The 19,869-nt window shown below is 41.6% G+C and overlaps 1 protein-coding gene across 1 annotated transcript in view; it reads right to left on the reverse strand.

The window, feature by feature from the left end:
- Positions 1-19,869, reverse strand: part of LOC120044739 (protein kinase C alpha type-like) — a gene marked incomplete at its 3' end in the record, with an annotated part of 64,270 nt that overhangs the window by 128 nt on the left and 44,273 nt on the right. Inside the window, exons 3-4 of the mRNA XM_038989418.1 lie at positions 1,235-1,391; positions 1,009-1,143 (exon numbers count right to left, since the gene is read on the reverse strand). Coding sequence (XP_038845346.1) covers positions 1,009-1,143; positions 1,235-1,391 — 292 coding nt within the window. The remainder of the gene's footprint in view (positions 1-1,008; positions 1,144-1,234; positions 1,392-19,869) is intronic.

A 19,869-nucleotide genomic window follows, 5' to 3' on the forward strand; every position in this document is an offset into this window, starting at 1 on the left:
TGTCAGTCAGTCAATCAATCAATCAATCAATCAGGTTAACCAATTTAAAAAATGACCTTTGTTGACTTCACTATACTGGACCAGGACCAACCACACATTTAAGCATCAGTGATACTCAGTAGAGGTTTTGCAGCTGGCAGTGCTCTGTATTGATATGTATAATGTGTTTATAGTAAGTCTAGCCTCGATACTGCAATGCCAGCAGAATGGATATCTCTGTTTACAGTTGGCTGCTCTGATGTGTACCCATTCTGGCACATTTCCCCACTGGCAGAACACACACACACACACCACACCTCATTACTAAGCATCAGGGACCATCTGTATACACTCACAGAGACACCTCTTTAAAATGTCTGCCAAACACACACATCATCATCACCAAAGTCATCGTCTACAGTGATGCCTGCCGATGCCAAGCATTAAGCAGTAGTGGGCCCAGGTCTTTCCAGGAAGCACTAGTCTCCTTCCCAGTCCTTGATCTTCTCCCCAGCTTCTAGCAAACAAGGCTAAGGACACGCTGAGCACTTAGCTGTGAGTCAGGGTTGAATCAGGCTAACTGACGGAAGTATGCTAACATTAGAAGAGAGTGTTTACGTATGCCCATCCAGACTTGTCACAGCAGCCGGACAAAAATCCCAACAACTGCTCTATGCATTAGAGCCCAGAGGGATGCTGTCTGTTTGTCTGTCTGAATGAATGAATGGAGCTGGCACTGTCCAACAGGCTGTATTTCACTGAGTGTGTTTTTGTATTTGAAAACAGTATGTATCTATTTCATACTATAAAATAGTATCAGCCATTGGATCGACTGGAAAACTTCCAGCTACCTATATGAGTAAAGGATGAACAAGAACACTAGGTGTGTGTGTGTGTGTGTGTGTGTGTGTGTGTGTGTGTGTGTGTGTGTGTGTGTGTGTGTGTGTGTGTGTGTGTGTGTGTGTGTGTGTGTGTGTGTGTGTGTGTGTGTGTGCCTGGGCACTTGTCTGTGTGTGAAGGATCACTAACCAGCCGCAGGCGGGGGACTTGATGAGTTCAGACACACCGAACGACATTGAGCCCATGAAGTCGTTCCTGGTGGTGCGGTCCCAGTCCCACACCTCTATAGACAGACGACGGTCCTTATCCATTACCTTCAGCTTACTGGGGGGACACAGAGTGGGAATGTAAACACACAGGCACACATGCCATGAACACACACGGTGCACTCAAAGACACACACCCATACACTCACAAGCTGAAAGACTCATTCCAGGTGGGGTTGAGTGAGGAGCGTATGGTCCTGGTCTTCTGTTTGGTCTCGTTCTTGGGGTCAGGGATGAGCTTGAGCTTCACGTAGGGGTCAGACAGGCCGTTAGGGTCCATGGGGATCAGGTTTCTGGCTTCACCCACTGGAGAGAGAGAGAGAGAGAGAGAGAGAGAGAGAGAGAGAGAGAGAGAGAGAGAGAGAGAGAGAGAGAGAGAGAGAGAGAGAGAGAGAGAGAGAGAGAGTGAGAGATAGAGAGAGAGAGACAGAAAAGGCAGAAGTTCATGTGAGAGAGAGACAGAGACAGAGAGAGAGAGAGAGTGAGAGACAGAAAAGGCAGAAGTTCATGTGAGAGAGAGACAGAGAGAGAGAGAGACAGAGAGAGAGAGAGTGAGAGACAGAAAAGGCAGAAGTTGATGTGAGAGAGCAAGAGAGAGAGAGACAGAGAGAGACAGAAAAGCAAGTTCAAGTTAATTTGATTTTAAATTCAAGTTAATTTGAGTGAACCTGGTAACAATTATTTTTGACCAGTCACTTAACAAAGAAAAATAATTAAAGCAAAGTGTACAACATCATTTGCGGAGAGGAAAGGAGAGACGTCTATTAAAAGGACAGGTGTGAGTGAGAGAGGATGATAGAACATAAACAATGACCACAAGGCTTTAGTCAGCATGAACAGAAAGAGCAGTTCTCCCTCTCCCTCTCCCTCTCCCTCTCCCTCTCCCCCTCTCTCTCTCTCTCTCTCTCTCTCTCTCTCTCTCTCTCTCTCTCTCTCTCTCTCTCTCTCTCTCTCTCTCTCTCTCGTCGGAGTGCATGCTGGGAGTGAGTCGTCAAGCAGGAGTGATTGTGAGAGCGACTGGAATTCTTTTCACTCTATTGGGTTTTGGTATGTATATATATATATATTGATTAGTTTAGTTGTTTTAAGGGTATCTTGTCTAATTATCACTAAGCACGTATAGGGGTGGTGGGATCGTTGAGGTTGGTTTTTCGCGAGGGCACAACCAGCGGGTGGGGCTGGTTGCAATGGCCACTCGTGGAAGTTTGGAGTTTGAAAAACTTAGTCGGCGGAATGGAGTAAAGATTCCTGCTGCGGCTGGGTGTTCAGTGGAAGAATGTAGCTTGGCTGTGGGTGCTATCATTGGGTATGATAGCATCAAATCAGCCTCAAGGATGAATAGCGCAGTAGTGATATTCTTAGATTCCATTGAAAAGGTGAATAAGATGGTTGAGAGGGGTGTTGTGTTGCGGGAGACACAGACGCCGGTATTTCCGCTTATGAATCCGGCGAAGAAAGTTATATTGTCTAACGTACCACCATTTGTTAGAGATGAAGTGTTGGAGCGAGAGTTATCTCGTCATGGTCAAATCGTATCTACAATAAAGAAGGTTCTTTTTGGATGCAAATCTCCGTTGCTGAAACATGTCGTGTCTCATAGGAGACAAGTGCATATGATCTTAAAAAAGGACGTTGATGAACTGAATTTAGCGTTCAGTTTTAAGATTGATGGATTTGATTATGTCTTCTACGCTTCTACTGAATCAATGAAATGTTTTGGTTGTGGAAGAGAGGGGCATTTGGTGCGTAGTTGTCCCGAGAATGAGCGCGCAGAGCCCGGTAGTAGCTCTAGTGATGGTGCAGCTAACGCATCAACGTGAAGGGATGAACATGCTAAGGGTGCAGGGGAAGGGAGAAGGTGGGCAGATGTGGTTGGAAAAGTAGGAGAGGAAGGCAGTGTGGATACGGGGGCAATTGTGGTAGATCAGAACAAAGAGGGAGGGGAAACAGTCGGTGAGATTGCGACTGCCGTCGCTGAGGTGGTGCTGGAAAATGAAATTGGAGATAAAGAGGAGATTGAAATAACGGAAAAGGAAGCAGCTGTTTTCAAAGTACCGAGGAGTAAGAGGAAGAATTTAAGGGGTGGTGAAGGGTCTAATTCTAAGAGGAAGGTAGAGATTGATAAATCAGTTGAAGATGAACAGGTTGTAGAGATGGTGGAGTTTTCTTCTGGAGAGGATAGCGAGAGTGAGTCATCTGACGCGTCACAACAAAATAGCGAGATAAATGGGGTGGAAGGGAGGTATGGGATTAAGAAGGTACGTCAATTTCTGAAGTTGACAAAAGGGAAGAAATATATGCAGGATTACAATATAACTGATTTTTTCCCTGAAAGTGAATTGTTTATTGAATCAGCAAAGTTTCTGATGTCAAAAATTACAGGGGGAGGTTTGACAAGCCCTGAAATTGCTAGACTCAAGAAAGTGGTCACGAGAGTGATAAGTGATGTAAATTCTAAAGAAAATGAAAGAGTTCAGTTGCAGCTTTAACTCTGTAAAGAGATGTGGTGTCTGTATCTTCCTCTGTATATTTTTTTCATTCATGAGCAGTTTTAAGATTTCTTCTTTAAACGTAAATGGGGCAAGAGATGGTAAAAAAAGAGCCATAGTGTATGAGTTAATTAGGGGAAAGGGAAGTGACATAAATTTTCTACAAGAAACGCATAGTAATTTGGAAAATGAAGTTATGTGGCAACAAGAGTGGGGGGGGCAGTGGTGTGTAGTCATAAAAACTCAAAAAGTGGGGGTGTGGCTATCTTGTTCTCAAAAGGGTTTTTGCCGTTGTCATATGAGGTGGAAGAGGTAGTTGAGGGGAGGTTATTAAAAGTTAGAGCAAGGTATGAAAACATCACTATGTGTCTGATAAATGTATATGCCCCAGTGGTGGCAGTTGAGAGGGTATGTTTTTTAGAGACATTATCAAATACCATTGAGAAATGTAACAATGAAGATTATTTATTTATTGCTGGGGATTTTAACTGCACAGTCAGCGATTTAGATAGAAATCACCAAGAACCTCATATAGCCTCAAGGACTTTTTTAAAACGCCTCATTGTAACACATGAACTGTGTGATATTTGGCGGAGTCAACATGGAGGCACAAGGCAGTACACCTGGGCGCATGTGAGAGAGAACACCATCTCTATGGCCAGGTTAGATAGGTTTTATTGTTTTGAGCATCAATCTCAGGTCTGTAAATCAAGTGTGATAACCCCAGTGGGATTTTCTGATCATTGTTTAATAACAGAGGTGGTGTTCATTAACGATGTAAAACCCAAAAGCGCATACTGGCATTTTAATATAACTTTATTGAGTGATGCTCACTTCAGGAAATGTTTTAGTTTTTTCTGGGAGAGGTGGAGGTCTCAAAAGGCCAGTTTTGTATCCCTTCAACAGTGGTGGGATATAGGGAAAATCCAGATTCAACAATTCTGTAATCAATACACGAGGAATGTCACCAAGGATATCACCAGATCAATGAAAGCCCTAGAGTTTGAAATTGTGGAACTCATGACGTTGGTTGAGACCACAGGAGATCAAGGCCATACGCAGGCCCTCAAGAGGAAAAAAGTTGCATTGGCAGACCTGCTGGGTATCAGAGCACAGGGGGCATTGGTGAGAAGTAAGTTTCAGGGAATCTCTGAAATGGATGCCTCATCCAAATTTTTCTTTGGTTTAGAGAAAAAGAATGGACAAAGAAAAATTATTCATTGCCTCAAATCAGCTGTTGGACAAGAGCTCACTAGCCCTAGTGAAATTAGAAAGAGGGCAGTAGAGTTCTATGCTGAGCTCTACAAGTGTGAGTACAAAGAGGATAAAACAGTGACACAGCAGTTCCTTGATGGGCTCCCACAGGTGGCTGCAGAAGCTCAGGTTGAGCTTGAGCAACCATTGTCTTTGCAGGAGTTATACACTGCATTAAAAGGCATGGAAAATGGAAGGGCACCAGGCATTGATGGGCTTCCCGTTGACTTTTGTAAGTCTTTTTGGACTATGTTGGGAGAGGATTGGCTAGCAGTAGTTAATGATAGTTTAACCGGAGGGTTACTACCAATAAGCTGCAGAAGGGCTGTCCTCACCCTACTGCCCAAAAAGGGTGACCCTAGGGAGGTGAAGAACTGGAGGCCGGTGGCTTTATTGTGCACTGATTATAAGATCCTGTCCAAGGCTTTGTCCAACAGGCTGAGGGAGGTGATGGGGCAAATCATACATACGGACCAGTCCTACTGTGTTCCTGGCAGGCAGATAGGGGATAACATTTCTCTGATTCGTGATTTTTTGGACGTCTCTAGGGCTATTGGGTTGGATGCTGGTCTAATTTCAATTGATCAGGAAAAGGCATTTGACCGAGTTGAACATCAATATTTATGGCACACGTTTGAGGCGTTTGGGTTCAGCTCTGGTTTTATTGCCATGATAAAGGTGATATATGGTGACATTGAAAGTGTATTGAAAGTTAACGGTGGTTTGAGTGCTCCTTTTAAAGTGTGTAGAGGTATTAGGCAGGGATGTTCTTTATCAGGGATGTTATATGCCATTGCTATAGAGCCACTACTAAATAGCATTAGAAGTCGCATTGAAGGGGTGTACCTTTCAGAGGATATTCCTCCTATTCGTCTCTCAGCTTATGCTGATGATGTAGTTGTTTTAGTGAAAAATCAAGCGGAGGTGGATAGTTTGAGTCTAATGGTTGATCGTTTTAGGGGAATATCCTCTGCAAAGGTAAATTGGGAAAAGAGTTGTGCTTTACAGATTGGAGAATGGTCTGGAGGGATCATGGCTTTGCCAGGGGGGCTGGAATGGTGTAAGGGAGGTTTTAAGTATCTTGGAGTGTACCTAGGAGATGAGGGGATTATGGAAAAAAATTGGATTGGGGTGGTTGAAATGGTGGAAGGGAGGATGAGGAGATGGCGTTGGTTGCTATCTCGTATGTCATATAAGGGGCAAACTATTATAGTTAACAATGTGATTGCCTCTGCACTATGGCATCGGTTGTCAGTTTTAGAACCACCATCTGGCCTTCTAGCTAAGATACAGGCAATTATTGTGGATTTCTTTTGGGATAAATATCACTGGGTTCCACAAAGTGTTTTGTATTTGTCAAAAGAGGAGGGGGGACAAGGTCTTGTACATCTTGCTAGTAGGGCTGCTGCTTTCCGGTTTCAGTTTATTCAAAGGTTGCTTTATGGACCGGAAAATGTGGTGTGGAGAGGGGTGGCAGGTCTTGTATTACAGAGGGTTGGAGGATTAGGTTTAAAGAAGGCTTTATTTCTGGTTGATAGTAGCCAGATTTCTAGGGAGGGAGTACCTCCGTTTTACAGAGGTCTTCTCAGAGTGTGGAGCATAATGAAGGTGTCCAGACGAACTTCAGCGGAGTCAGTGCATTGGCTGTTGGAGGAACCTCTGGTGTATGGGGCAAGACTGGATTGTACAACTGCAGCTGTTCCACATTTCTCCAAGATTCTGGTGAAGGGCAAAATCATCACCTTAAAACAGTTAATGGCCATGGCTGGGCCCGCCTTAATGGATGGAAGACGGGTGGCTGAACATTTGGGGGTGAGGTCGGAAAGGATTGTCGGACAACTGCTGGGAAGCTGCAGGAAGGCTCTGTCAGCGGAAGAGTGGGGTATGCTTAATAGCCACAAGAAGAAGGTACAAGATGAAGACGTCTCATTTCCAAGACTAGGGATTACACCAAATATCCCAGAGTCAGAAAGAAAGGCGTTATTGCTGGATTTGAGAGGGTTGGAGGAGGTGGGTTTGGATGAGGTGAATGGGAAGGACTTGTATAGGGGGTGTGTCAAGGTGTTGAATAAAGATAAATTGAAAAATAGAAAAGACACTCCATGGAGGGTAAAATTGGGAATTGATGACAAGGTAAAGCCAGCATGGAGAGCACTGTACAAACCACCGTTACAAAAGGGTACTGGTGATATGCAATGGAGGGTTTTACATGGCATCATTGCAGTTAATGCTTTTGTATCTGTTATTAACTCAGATGTTAGAGATGGATGTCCTTTTTGTAATATAAGAGAAACCATTTTTCACTGTTTTATGGAGTGTGAGAGGATAAAACCTCTATTGGAAATGCTGGAATCTTTGTTTAAAGCTGTAGGGGAGATTTTCAATAACACTGTTTTTATTTTGGGGTTTCAATATAGTAAGCAACAGAAAAGAAAATGTCAACTGTTAAATTTTATTTTGGGACAAGCTAAGATGTCAATTTTTCTGAGTAGGAAACATAAGATAGAAACGGGATATGGGCAGGATGTAAGATGTGTTTTTAAAGGATTAGTGAAAGCAAGAATAAAAGTGGATTTTGAGTTCTTCTCAGCTGTAAAAGATCTCCCATTGTTTGAGGAGAAGTGGGCCTACGAAAGAGCGCTTTGTTTTGTAGAGGAGGGGAAATTATTTTTTGTTGATGAAATAAGTTGAATGTATATGTTCTTTTGTATTTTTATTTTATTTATTTTGTTTAGGAATTACATTTGTTGTTTCATTTCTGAAAAGGCAGTGTGTCATTATTTATGTTAACACTTGAGTATAAAATAAAGGTTTTTATAAAATCTCTCTCTCTCTCTCTCTCTCTCTCTCTCTCTCTCTCTCTCTCTCTCTCTCTCTCTCTCTCTCTCTCTCTCTCTCTCTCTCTCTCTCTCTCTCTCTCTCTCTCTCTCTCTCTCTCTCTCTCTCTCTCAACATGCACAAAAGCAGCTGGAAGGTGAGGAAGGTAATCCCACTTTAATGCGTCACTTGTATGAAACAGAGTTGATAGTAACATTCATGTTTATCACATATTGAATTATGGAGTTTCAAGGAGATTTGCTGTAGCTATTAATGCTGTTACTTCTGAGGTGAGCAAGTCACGGGTAGAGCCGTAGTTTGAAGTCCTGGGCACATATTCACCATGACAATCAGGATCAGTTTATATTTTGAAATCATAATGTATAAGATGACATGAACCAGGTTGGACGTGGTCCTAGATCAGCACTCTTACTAGTCAGACTCCTTATGGATCCAGGTCGTGTTAACCACTGTAAAATGAAGTGGCACCCCCAAAAAACGACATTTCATCATCATGTCTTGTTGTATAACCCTGTACTTTCTCAGCTGTCAGTTTGCGTGACAACCAACTCATAGAGACAGTCAGGGCTGGGTCTTCTAGATATAGACCCAACAGGCCAACTTCACCATGGTGACAAGGTCTACAGTTCAGAACTGAAGGGTCCTCTATGGAAACAGCGTGAGTCCACCGGGTAATGTTCTCCTGAAGTGTCCCTATTTGAAGCACACTGTTGAATGAAATAAACAACAACATACAGAGGGAAACAAAAAGTGGGTTAAAATAGGAACCAGCTATTAGAGATATATATAGTCACCATGGCTCTGGGCTAGCCTCGTAAATACCACACAGCCTCTCTGGGTGTCATGGTAACCTTAAACACCGGCGCCGTCACCACGGTAACCTTTCCATCTCTGAGCCTGGCGACTGCTACATTATGCAAAGATAAGCAGAGACGAGCTGATAATGGACATGGTACACAGCCGTGTGTGTGTCTGTGTGTGTGTGTGTGTGTGTGTGTGTGTGTGTGTGTGTGTGTGTGTGTGTGTGTGTGTGTGTGTGTGTCATTGCTCCTTGTGTGTGATCCTGTGCCAGAGACAGAAGCTATGGCTGCTACATATAGAGAGAGAGAGAGAGAGAGAGAGAGAGAGAGAGAGAGAGAGAGAGAGAGAGAGAGAGAGAGAGAGAGAGAGAGAGAGAGAGAGAGCGAGAGAGAGACAGAGACAGTGTCACGACTTCCGCCGAAGTCGGCCCTTCTCCTTGTTCGGGTGGTGTTCGGCGGTCGACGTCACCGGCTTTCTAGTCACCACCGATCCATTTTTCTGTTTCGTTTTGTTTTGTCTGCATAATTACACACCTGGTTTCAATTCCCCTATTATGTTCCCTATTTAACCCTCTGGCTTTCATTTCTGTTTTGTCCGTGATTGTTTGTTACGTTAGTGGTTGTTGTTATTTCTTATGATGTTTTGTAATTATTCCCTTTGTGGAATTTTGCTGTGATTTTTGAGTAAACGTTTTGTGTTTCGCTCAAACACCTGTGTCCTGCATTTGACTCTGCTACTTCGCCGCACACGAGAGAGAGAGAGAGAGAGAGAGAGAGAGAGAGAGAGAGAGAACAAAAAACTGTCAACCCACCCAGATGATACGGTACAAAGAGACTACCTAGAGCACAGAGAGAAGAGATATCTTCACAAGATGTGACACAGAGAGAAGAGATATCTTCACAAGATGTGACACAGAGAGAAGAGATGTCTTCACAAGATGTGACACAGAGAGAAGAGATATCTTCACAAGATGTGACACAGAGAGAAGAGATATCTTCACAAGATGTGACACAGAGAGAAGAGATGTCTTCACAAGATGTGACACAGAGAGAAGAGATATCTTCACAAGATGTGACACAGAGAGAAGAGATGTCTTCACAAGATGTGACACAGAGAGAAGAGATATCTTCACAAGATGTGACACAGAGAGAAGAGATATCTTCACAAGATGTGACACAGAGAGAAGAGATGTCTTCACAAGATGTGACACAGAGAGAAGAGATATCTTCACAAGATGTGACACAGAGAGAAGAGATGTCTTCACAAGATGTGACACAGAGAGAAGAGATATCTTCACAAGATGTGACACAGAGAGAAGAGATATCTTCACAAGATGTGACACAGAGAGAAGAAATGTCTTCACAAGATGTGACACAGAGAGAAGAGATATCTTCACAAGATGTGACACAGAGAGAAGAGATATCTTCACAAGATGTGACACAGAGAGAAGAGATATCTTCACAAGATGTGACACAGAGAGAAGAGATATCTTCACAAGATGTGACACAGAGAGAAGAGATATCTTCACAAGATGTGACACAGAGAGAAGAGATGTCTTCACAAGATGTGAGGATATGCCTGGGATACGACCCTATGAACGCCTCTGAAACACACTTGAAACACACGCTGTGACACTTAAAAATGTCCAATCTTCAACTCATGAGCGATGGAGAGTGAAATAAACAAAGAGAAAAGAAATGAGGTGAGCAAGTCACGGGTAGAGCCGTAGTTTGAAGTCCTGGGCACATATTCACCATGACAATCAGGATCAGTTTATATTTTGAAATCATAATGTATAAGATGACATGAACCAGGTTGGACGTGGTCCTAGATCAGCACTCTTACTAGTCAGACTCCTTATGGATCCAGGTCGTGTTAACCACTGTAAAATGAAGTGGCACCCCCAAAAAACGACATTTCATCATCATGTCTTGTTGTATAACCCTGTACTTTCTCAGCTGTCAGTTTGCGTGACAACCAACTCATAGAGACAGTCAGGGCTGGGTCTTCTAGATATAGACCCAACAGGCCAACTTCACCATGGTGACAAGGTCTACAGTTCAGAACTGAAGGGTCCTCTATGGAAACAGCGTGAGTCCACCGGGTAATGTTCTCCTGAAGTGTCCCTATTTGAAGCACACTGTTGAATGAAATAAACAACAACATACAGAGGGAAACAAAAAGTGGGTTAAAATAGGAACCAGCTATTAGAGATATATATAGTCACCATGGCTCTGGGCTAGCCTCGTAAATACCACACAGCCTCTCTGGGTGTCATGGTAACCTTAAACACCGGCGCCGTCACCACGGTAACCTTTCCATCTCTGAGCCTGGCGACTGCTACATTATGCAAAGATAAGCAGAGACGAGCTGATAATGGACATGGTACACAGCCGTGTGTGTGTCTGTGTGTGTGTGTGTGTGTGTGTGTGTGTGTGTGTGTGTGTGTGTGTGTGTGTGTGTGTGTGTCATTGCTCCTTGTGTGTGATCCTGTGCCAGAGACAGAAGCTATGGCTGCTACATATAGAGAGAGAGAGAGAGAGAGAGAGAGAGAGAGAGAGAGAGAGAGAGAGAGAGAGAGAGAGAGAGAGAGAGAGAGAGAGAGAGCGAGAGAGAGACAGAGACAGTGTCACGACTTCCGCCGAAGTCGGCCCTTCTCCTTGTTCGGGTGGTGTTCGGCGGTCGACGTCACCGGCTTTCTAGTCACCACCGATCCATTTTTCTGTTTCGTTTTGTTTTGTCTGCATAATTACACACCTGGTTTCAATTCCCCTATTATGTTCCCTATTTAACCCTCTGGCTTTCATTTCTGTTTTGTCCGTGATTGTTTGTTACGTTAGTGGTTGTTGTTATTTCTTATGATGTTTTGTAATTATTCCCTTTGTGGAATTTTGCTGTGATTTTTGAGTAAACGTTTTGTGTTTCGCTCAAACACCTGTGTCCTGCATTTGACTCTGCTACTTCGCCGCACACGAGAGAGAGAGAGAGAGAGAGAGAGAGAGAGAGAGAGAGAGAGAACAAAAAACTGTCAACCCACCCAGATGATACGGTACAAAGAGACTACCTAGAGCACAGAGAGAAGAGATATCTTCACAAGATGTGACACAGAGAGAAGAGATATCTTCACAAGATGTGACACAGAGAGAAGAGATGTCTTCACAAGATGTGACACAGAGAGAAGAGATATCTTCACAAGATGTGACACAGAGAGAAGAGATATCTTCACAAGATGTGACACAGAGAGAAGAGATATCTTCACAAGATGTGACACAGAGAGAAGAGATGTCTTCACAAGATGTGACACAGAGAGAAGAGATATCTTCACAAGATGTGACACAGAGAGAAGAGATATCTTCACAAGATGTGACACAGAGAGAAGAGATGTCTTCACAAGATGTGACACAGAGAGAAGAGATATCTTCACAAGATGTGACACAGAGAGAAGAGATGTCTTCACAAGATGTGACACAGAGAGAAGAGATATCTTCACAAGATGTGACACAGAGAGAAGAGATATCTTCACAAGATGTGACACAGAGAGAAGAAATGTCTTCACAAGATGTGACACAGAGAGAAGAGATATCTTCACAAGATGTGACACAGAGAGAAGAGATATCTTCACAAGATGTGACACAGAGAGAAGAGATATCTTCACAAGATGTGACACAGAGAGAAGAGATATCTTCACAAGATGTGACACAGAGAGAAGAGATATCTTCACAAGATGTGACACAGAGAGAAGAGATATCTTCACAAGATGTGACACAGAGAGAAGAGATATCTTCACAAGATGTGACACAGAGAGAAGAGATGTCTTCACAAGATGTGAGGATATGCCTGGGATACGACCCTATGAACGCCTCTGAAACACACTTGAAACACACGCTGTGACACTTAAAAATGTCCAATCTTCAACTCATGAGCGATGGAGAGTGAAATAAACAAAGAGAAAAGAAATGGATAAATTGCTGTCTTTGAAAACCCCAGAGAAGGATTGTGTGGAATATTAGGATTCTACTTAACTCGAGGAAAGAGATAATCACAAGTCATTCTCAGACATACTACTCTGCATATTCAAATGTAATCACTCAGATGCAGACTAAGCTGATGCGAGCAGAGCACAGATTTATAGGGTTCCTACATCGAAATATTCAGGAGTTGAGGTTGGCTGAGGATACATCAGACAGCTGCCTGACGTTAGTGTCGGCATGCCAATTAGCAGAGATCATAGTGAAAGTTCTGGATTATTTAATAAAGGGGAGATATAATATATTAGCAGACATTGTTATTTATAAGCTATATGCTCTTTAGCTCTACCTGTCACAGGACCCTGTAGTGTAGAGCGAGCGAGAGAGAGAGAGAGAGTTAGAGAGTCAGAGAGAGAGAGAGTCAGAGAGTCGAGGCATGGATTCAACAAGGTGTCGAAAGTGTTCCACAGGGATGCTGGTCCATGTTGACTCCAATGCTTCCCACAGTTGTGTCAAGTTGGCCAGATGTCCTTTGGGTGGGTGACCATTGTTGATACACAAGGGAAACGGTTGAGCATGAAAAACCCAGCAGTGTTGCAGTTCTTGACAGAAACTGGTGCCCTGGAACCTAATACCATTTTTACTTTAAAAAATGGAACCTTTATTTAACCTTTATTTAACTAGGCAAATCAGTTAAGAACAAATTGTTATTTACAATGACGACCTACCGGGGAACAGTGGGTTAACTGCCTTATTCAGGGGCAGAACAACAGATATTTACCTTGTCAGCTCGGGGATTCAATCCAGCAATACCCCGTTCAAAGGCACTTAAATCTTGTGTCTCGCCCATTCAGAGGGTGAATGGGTAAGACACAAGACATACACAGTTCATGTCTCAAGGCTTAAAAATCCTCCTTTAACCTGTCTCCTCCCCTTCATCTACACTGATTGAAGTGGATTTAACAAGTGACATCAATAAGGGATCATAGCTTTCACCTGGATTCACCTGGTCAGTCTGTCATGGAAAGAGCAGGTGTCCTTAATGTTTTGTACACTCAGTGTTCACATCTCACTCAATACAGTCCTGTCCATACACTCCTGGAGTGCTCATTAAACACACACACACACACACACCCACACCCACACCCACACCCACACACACACACACACACACACGTCTGGTTCATGGGTAAAGAAGTGTCCTGTCTCCTGTTGTGTGTCTATGTGACCAATAGAGGGAGCCCCAGGTCTCTATTACAGCTCTCTCTAGCTGACAGCCCATGTCAGAAGTTCACATCTCGCTCAATACAGTCCTGTCCATATACTCCTGGAGTGCTCATTAAACACACACACACACACACACACACACACACACACACACACACACACACACACACACACACACACACACACACACACACACACACACACACACACACACACACACACACACACACACACACACACACGAGACTCTATAGCACCGCCATGACATCCGTCACTCAGGACTGCCTCTACCAGTACTCATCATTCAGTCCTTCATCCAGGAATAGAAACACAGAAAAGAACATCTATTCTTTTATCGTCTCAGCTTCTTCTTCTCTGAAGTCTCCTTTAGTGCAGATCACAGATATTGCTGTATATAAATGACATGATAGGTCATACAGAAAGGGTTACTACACTTCACTACGTCGGTAACTCTCATTACTGTATCTGTAATAGAATCACATTGTAGTTAGAGACGACTGGACATCTAACTAGAGTTGAATAATCACACGGATACAATTGTATAAATACTGTATTAGGGAAGAAAGAATATATTTTTTCTCCTTTTTGGAAGGCTCAGGATCTTCAGTGTTTATACAGATAAGCACCTAATTCCCATAAAAACCTTTGACAGTGCCGGTATACCAATTTACTAATCTGTATATGGCTCAGGGCCCGAATTCATAAACCATCTCAGAGCAGGAATGCCCCTCATCTTATTCATTATGATTTAAAAGTCAAACATGTTCCCAGATCAGCACTCGTACTCTGAGAGGCTTTGTGAATATGGGCCCTGGTTTGTGCTCAGGTAATGTTTGTTTAGAACTGGGCATGGTATTTGCCTCACTCAACACTGTGCCCCTTGCCAGCATAATCCACGATGACCCTGCCCTGGCAGCATAATCCACGATGACCCCGCCCTGGCAGCACAATTACAAAATATACTATTTCTAAAATTAAACGAGATTTGGAGAAATCTGGACGGAAGGCAGCTCAATCCCCATGAAAAGCCTTTGAAATTCAAATGCCATGTTGTATAACAAAGCGATGTCCGCATGCAGCAGCCGCAGTAGTAGTGTAGTATCAGTAGTAGTGTAGTATCAGTAGTAGTGTAGTATCAGTAGTAGTGCAGTATCAGTAGTAGTTTAGTATCAGTAGTAGTGTAGTATCAGTAGTAGTGTAGCATCAGTAGTAGTTTAGTAGTGTAGTATCAGTAGTTGTGTAGTATCAGTAGTAGTGTAGTATCAGTAGTAGTGTAGCATCAGTAGTAGTGTAGTATCAGTAGTAGTGCAGTATCAGTAGTAGTGTAGTATCAGTAGTAGTGTAGCATCAGTAGCAGTGTAGTAGTGTAGCATCAGTAGAAGTGTAGCATCAGTAGTAGTTTAGTAGTGTAGTATCAGTAGTAGTGTAGTATCAGTAGTAGTGTCGTATCAGTAGTAGTGTAGTATCAGTAGTAGTGTAGCATCAGTAGTAGTGTAGTATCAGTAGTAGTGTAGTGTCAGTAGTAGTGTAGTATCAGTAGTAGTGTAGTATCAGTAGTGGTGTAGCATCAGTAGACGTGTAGTATCAGTAGTAGTGTAGTATCAGTAGTAGTGTAGCAATAGTAGTAGTGTAGCATCAGTAGTAGTGTAGTATCAGTAGTAGTGCAGTATCAGTAGTAGTGTAGTATCAGTAGTAGTGTAGTATCAGTAGTAGTGTAGCATCAGTAGTAGTGTAGTATCAGTAGTAGTGTAGCATCAGTAGTAGTGTAGTATCAGTAGTAGTGTAGTATCAGTTGTAGTGTAGTATCAGTAGTAGTGCAGTGTCAGTAGTAGTGTAGCATCAGTAGTAGTGTAGTATCAGTAGTAGTGCAGTATCAGTAGTAGTGCAGTATCAGTAGTAGTGTAGTATCAGTAGTAGTGTAGCATCAGTAGTAGTGTAGTATCAGTAGTAGTGCAGTATCAGTAGTAGTGTAGTATCAGTAGTAGTGTAGTATCAGTAGTAGTGTAGTATCAGTATTAGTGTAGTATCAGTAGTAGTGTAGTATCAGTAGTAGTATAGTATCAGTAGTAGTGTAGTATCAGTAGTATCAGTATTAGTGTAGTATCGGTAGTATTGTAGTATCAGTAGTAGTATAGTATCAGTAGTAGTATAGTATCAGTAGTAGTGTAGTATCAGTAGTAGTATAGTATCAGTATTAGTGTAGTATCAGTGGTAGTGTAGTATCAGTAGTAGTGTAGTATCAGTAGTAGTGTAGTATCAGTAGTAGTGTAGCATCCGTAGTAGAGTAGTATCAGTAGTAGTGTAGTATCAGTAGTAGTGTAGCATCAGCAGTAGTGTAGTATCAGTAGTAGTGTAGTATCAGTAGTATCAGTATTAGTGTAGTATCAGTAGTAGTGTAGTATCAGTAGTAGTATAGTATCAGTAGTAGTGTAGTATCAGTAGTATCAGTATTAGTGTAGTATCGGTAGTAGTGTAGTATCAGTAGTAGTATAGTATCAGTAGTAGTATAGTATCAGTAGTAGTATAGTATCAGTAGTAGTGTAGTATCAGTAGTAGTACAGTATCAGTAGTAGTGTAGTATCAGTAGTAGTGTAGCATCAGTAGTAGTGTAGTATCAGTAGTAGTGTAGTATCAGTAGTAGTGTAGTATCAGTAGTAGTGTAGTATCAGTAGTAGTGCAGTATCAGTAGTAGTGTAGTATCAGTAGTAGTGTAGTATCAGTAGTGGTGTAGCATCAGTAGACGTGTAGTATCAGTAGTAGTGTAGTATCAGTAGTAGTGTAGCAATAGTAGTAGTGTAGCATCAGTAGTAGTGTAGTATCAGTAGTAGTGCAGTATCAGTAGTAGTGTAGTATCAGTAGTAGTGTAGTATCAGTAGTAGTGTAGCATCAGTAGTAGTGTAGTATCAGTAGTAGTGTAGCATCAGTAGTAGTGTAGTATCAGTAGTAGTGTAGTATCAGTTGTAGTGTAGTATCAGTAGTAGTGCAGTGTCAGTAGTAGTGTAGCATCAGTAGTAGTGTAGTATCAGTAGTAGTGCAGTATCAGTAGTAGTGCAGTATCAGTAGTAGTGTAGTATCAGTAGTAGTGTAGCATCAGTAGTAGTGTAGTATCAGTAGTAGTGCAGTATCAGTAGTAGTGTAGTATCAGTAGTAGTGTAGTATCAGTAGTAGTGTAGTATCAGTATTAGTGTAGTATCAGTAGTAGTGTAGTATCAGTAGTAGTATAGTATCAGTAGTAGTGTAGTATCAGTAGTATCAGTATTAGTGTAGTATCGGTAGTATTGTAGTATCAGTAGTAGTATAGTATCAGTAGTAGTATAGTATCAGTAGTAGTGTAGTATCAGTAGTAGTATAGTATCAGTAGTAGTGTAGTATCAGTGGTAGTGTAGTATCAGTAGTAGTGTAGTATCAGTAGTAGTGTAGTATCAGTAGTAGTGTAGCATCCGTAGTAGAGTAGTATCAGTAGTAGTGTAGTATCAGTAGTAGTGTAGCATCAGCAGTAGTGTAGTATCAGTAGTAGTGTAGTATCAGTAGTATCAGTATTAGTGTAGTATCAGTAGTAGTGTAGTATCAGTAGTAGTATAGTATCAGTAGTAGTGTAGTATCAGTAGTATCAGTATTAGTGTAGTATCGGTAGTAGTGTAGTATCAGTAGTAGTATAGTATCAGTAGTAGTATAGTATCAGTAGTAGTATAGTATCAGTAGTAGTGTAGTATCAGTAGTAGTACAGTATCAGTAGTAGTGTAGTATCAGTAGTAGTGTAGCATCAGTAGTAGTGTAGTATCAGTAGTAGTGTAGTATCAGTAGTAGTGTAGTATCAGTAGTAGTGTAGTATCAGTAGTAGTGTAGTATCAGTAGTAGTGTAGTATCAGTAGTAGTGTAGCATCAGTAGTAGTGTAGCATCAGTAGTAGTGTAGTATCAGTAGTAGTGTAGCATCAGTAGTAGTGCAGTATCAGTAATAGTGTAGTATCAGTAGTAGTGTAGCATCAGTAGTAGTGTAGTATCAGTAGTAGTGCAGTATCAGTAGTAGTGCAGTATCAGTAGTAGTGTAGTATCAGTAGTAGTGTAGCATCAGCAGTAGTGTAGTATCAGTAGTAGTGTAGTATCAGTAGTATCAGTATTAGTGTAGTATCAGTAGTAGTGTAGTATCAGTAGTAGTATAGTATCAGTAGTAGTGTAGTATCAGTAGTAGTGTAGAATCAGTAGTAGAGTAGTATCATTAGTAGAGTAGTATCAGTAGAAGTGTAGCATCAGCAGTAGTGTAGTATCAGTAGTAGTGTAGTATCAGTAGTAGTATAGTATCATTAGTAGTGTAGTATCAGTAGTATCAGTATTAGTGTAGTATCAGTAGTAGTGTAGTATCAGTAGTAGTGTAGTATCAGTAGTAGTGTAGTATCAGTAGTAGTGTAGTATCAGTAGTAGTGTAGTATCAGTAGTAGTGTAGCATCAGTAGTAGTGTAGCATCAGTAGTAGTGTAGTATCAGTAGTAGTATAGTATCAGTAGTAGTGTAGTATCAGTAGTAGTGTAGCATCAGTAGTAGTGCAGTATCAGTAGTAGTGTAGTATCAGTAGTAGTGTAGTATCAGTCGTAGTGTAGTATCAGTCGTAGTGTAGTATCAGTAGTAGTGTAGCATCAGTAGTAGTGTAGCATCAGTAGTATCAGTATTAGTGTTATATCAGTGGTATCAGTATTACTGTAGCATCAGTAGTAGTGTAGTATCAGTAGTAGTGTAGTATCAGTAGTAGTGTATTATCAGTAGTAGTGTAGTATCAGTAGTAGTGTAGCATCAGTAGTAGTGTAGTATCAGTAGTAGTGTAGTATCAGTAGTAGTGTAGTATCAGTAGTAGTGTAGTATCAGTAGTAGTGTAGCATCAGTATTAGTGTTGCATCAGTAGTAGTGTAGTATCAGTAGTAGTGTAGTATCCGTAGTAGTGTAGTATCAGTAGTAGTGTAGTATCAGTAGTAGTGTAGTATCAGTAGTAGTGTAGTATCGGTAGTAGTGTAGTATCGGTAGTAGTGTAGTACCGGTAGTAGTGTAGCATCGGTAGTAGTGTAGCATCAGTAGTAGTGTAGCATCAGTAGTAGTGTAGTATCAGTAGTAGTGTAGTATCAGTAGTAGTGCAGTATCAGTAGTAGTGTAGTATCAGTAGTAGTGTAGTATCAGTAGTAGTGTAGTATCAGTAGTAGTGTAGCATCAGTAGTAGTGTAGCATCAGTATTAGTGTAGCATCAGTAGTAGTGTAGTATCAGTAGTAGTGTAGTATCCGTAGTAGTGTAGTATCAGTAGTATCAGTAGTAGTATAGTATCAGTAGTAGTGTAGTATCAGTAGTAGTGTAGTATCAGTAGTAGTGTAGTATCAGTAGTAGTGTAGTATCGGTAGTAGTGTAGTATCGGTAGTAGTGTAGTATCAGTAGTAGTATAGTATCAGTAGTAGTGCAGTGTCAGTAGTAGTGTAGTATCAGTAGTAGTGTAGTATCAGTAGTAGAGTAGTATCAGTAATAGTGTAGTATCAGTAGTAGTGTAGTATCAGTAGTAGTGTAGCATCAGTAGTAGTGTAGTATCAGTAGTAGTGTAGTATCAGTAGTAGTGTAGTATCAGCAGTAGTGTAGTATCAGCAGTAGTGTACTACCAGTAATAGTGTAGCATCAGTAGTAGTGCAGTATCAGTAGTAGTGTAGCATCAGTAGTAGTGTAGCATCAGTAGTAGTGTAGTATCAGTAGTAGTGTAGCATCAGTAGTAGTGTAGCATCAGTAGTAGTGCAGTATCAGTAGTAGTGTAGCATCAGTAGTAGTGTAGCATCAGTAGTAGTGTCGTATCAGTAGTAGTGTAGTATCAGTAGTAGTGTAGTATCAGTAGTAGTGTAGTATCAGTAGTAGTGCAGTATCAGTAGTAGTGTAGTATCAGTAGTAGTGCAGTGTCAGTAGTAGTGTAGTATCAGTAGTAGTGTAGCATCGGTAGTAGTGTAGTATCGGTAGTAGTGTAGTATCAGTAGTAGTGTAGTATCAGTAGTAGTGTAGTATCAGTAGTAGTATAGTATCAGTAGTAGTGTAGTATCAGTAGTAGTGTAGAATCAGTAGTAGAGTAGTATCATTAGTAGAGTAGTATCAGTAGTAGTGTAGCATCAGCAGTAGTGTAGTATCAGTAGTAGTGTAGTATCAGTAGTAGTATAGTATCATTAGTAGTGTAG

This window comes from Salvelinus namaycush, chromosome 3 (genome assembly GCF_016432855.1).
Source record: "Salvelinus namaycush isolate Seneca chromosome 3, SaNama_1.0, whole genome shotgun sequence".
NCBI classification, from domain to species: Eukaryota; Metazoa; Chordata; class Actinopteri; order Salmoniformes; family Salmonidae; genus Salvelinus; species Salvelinus namaycush.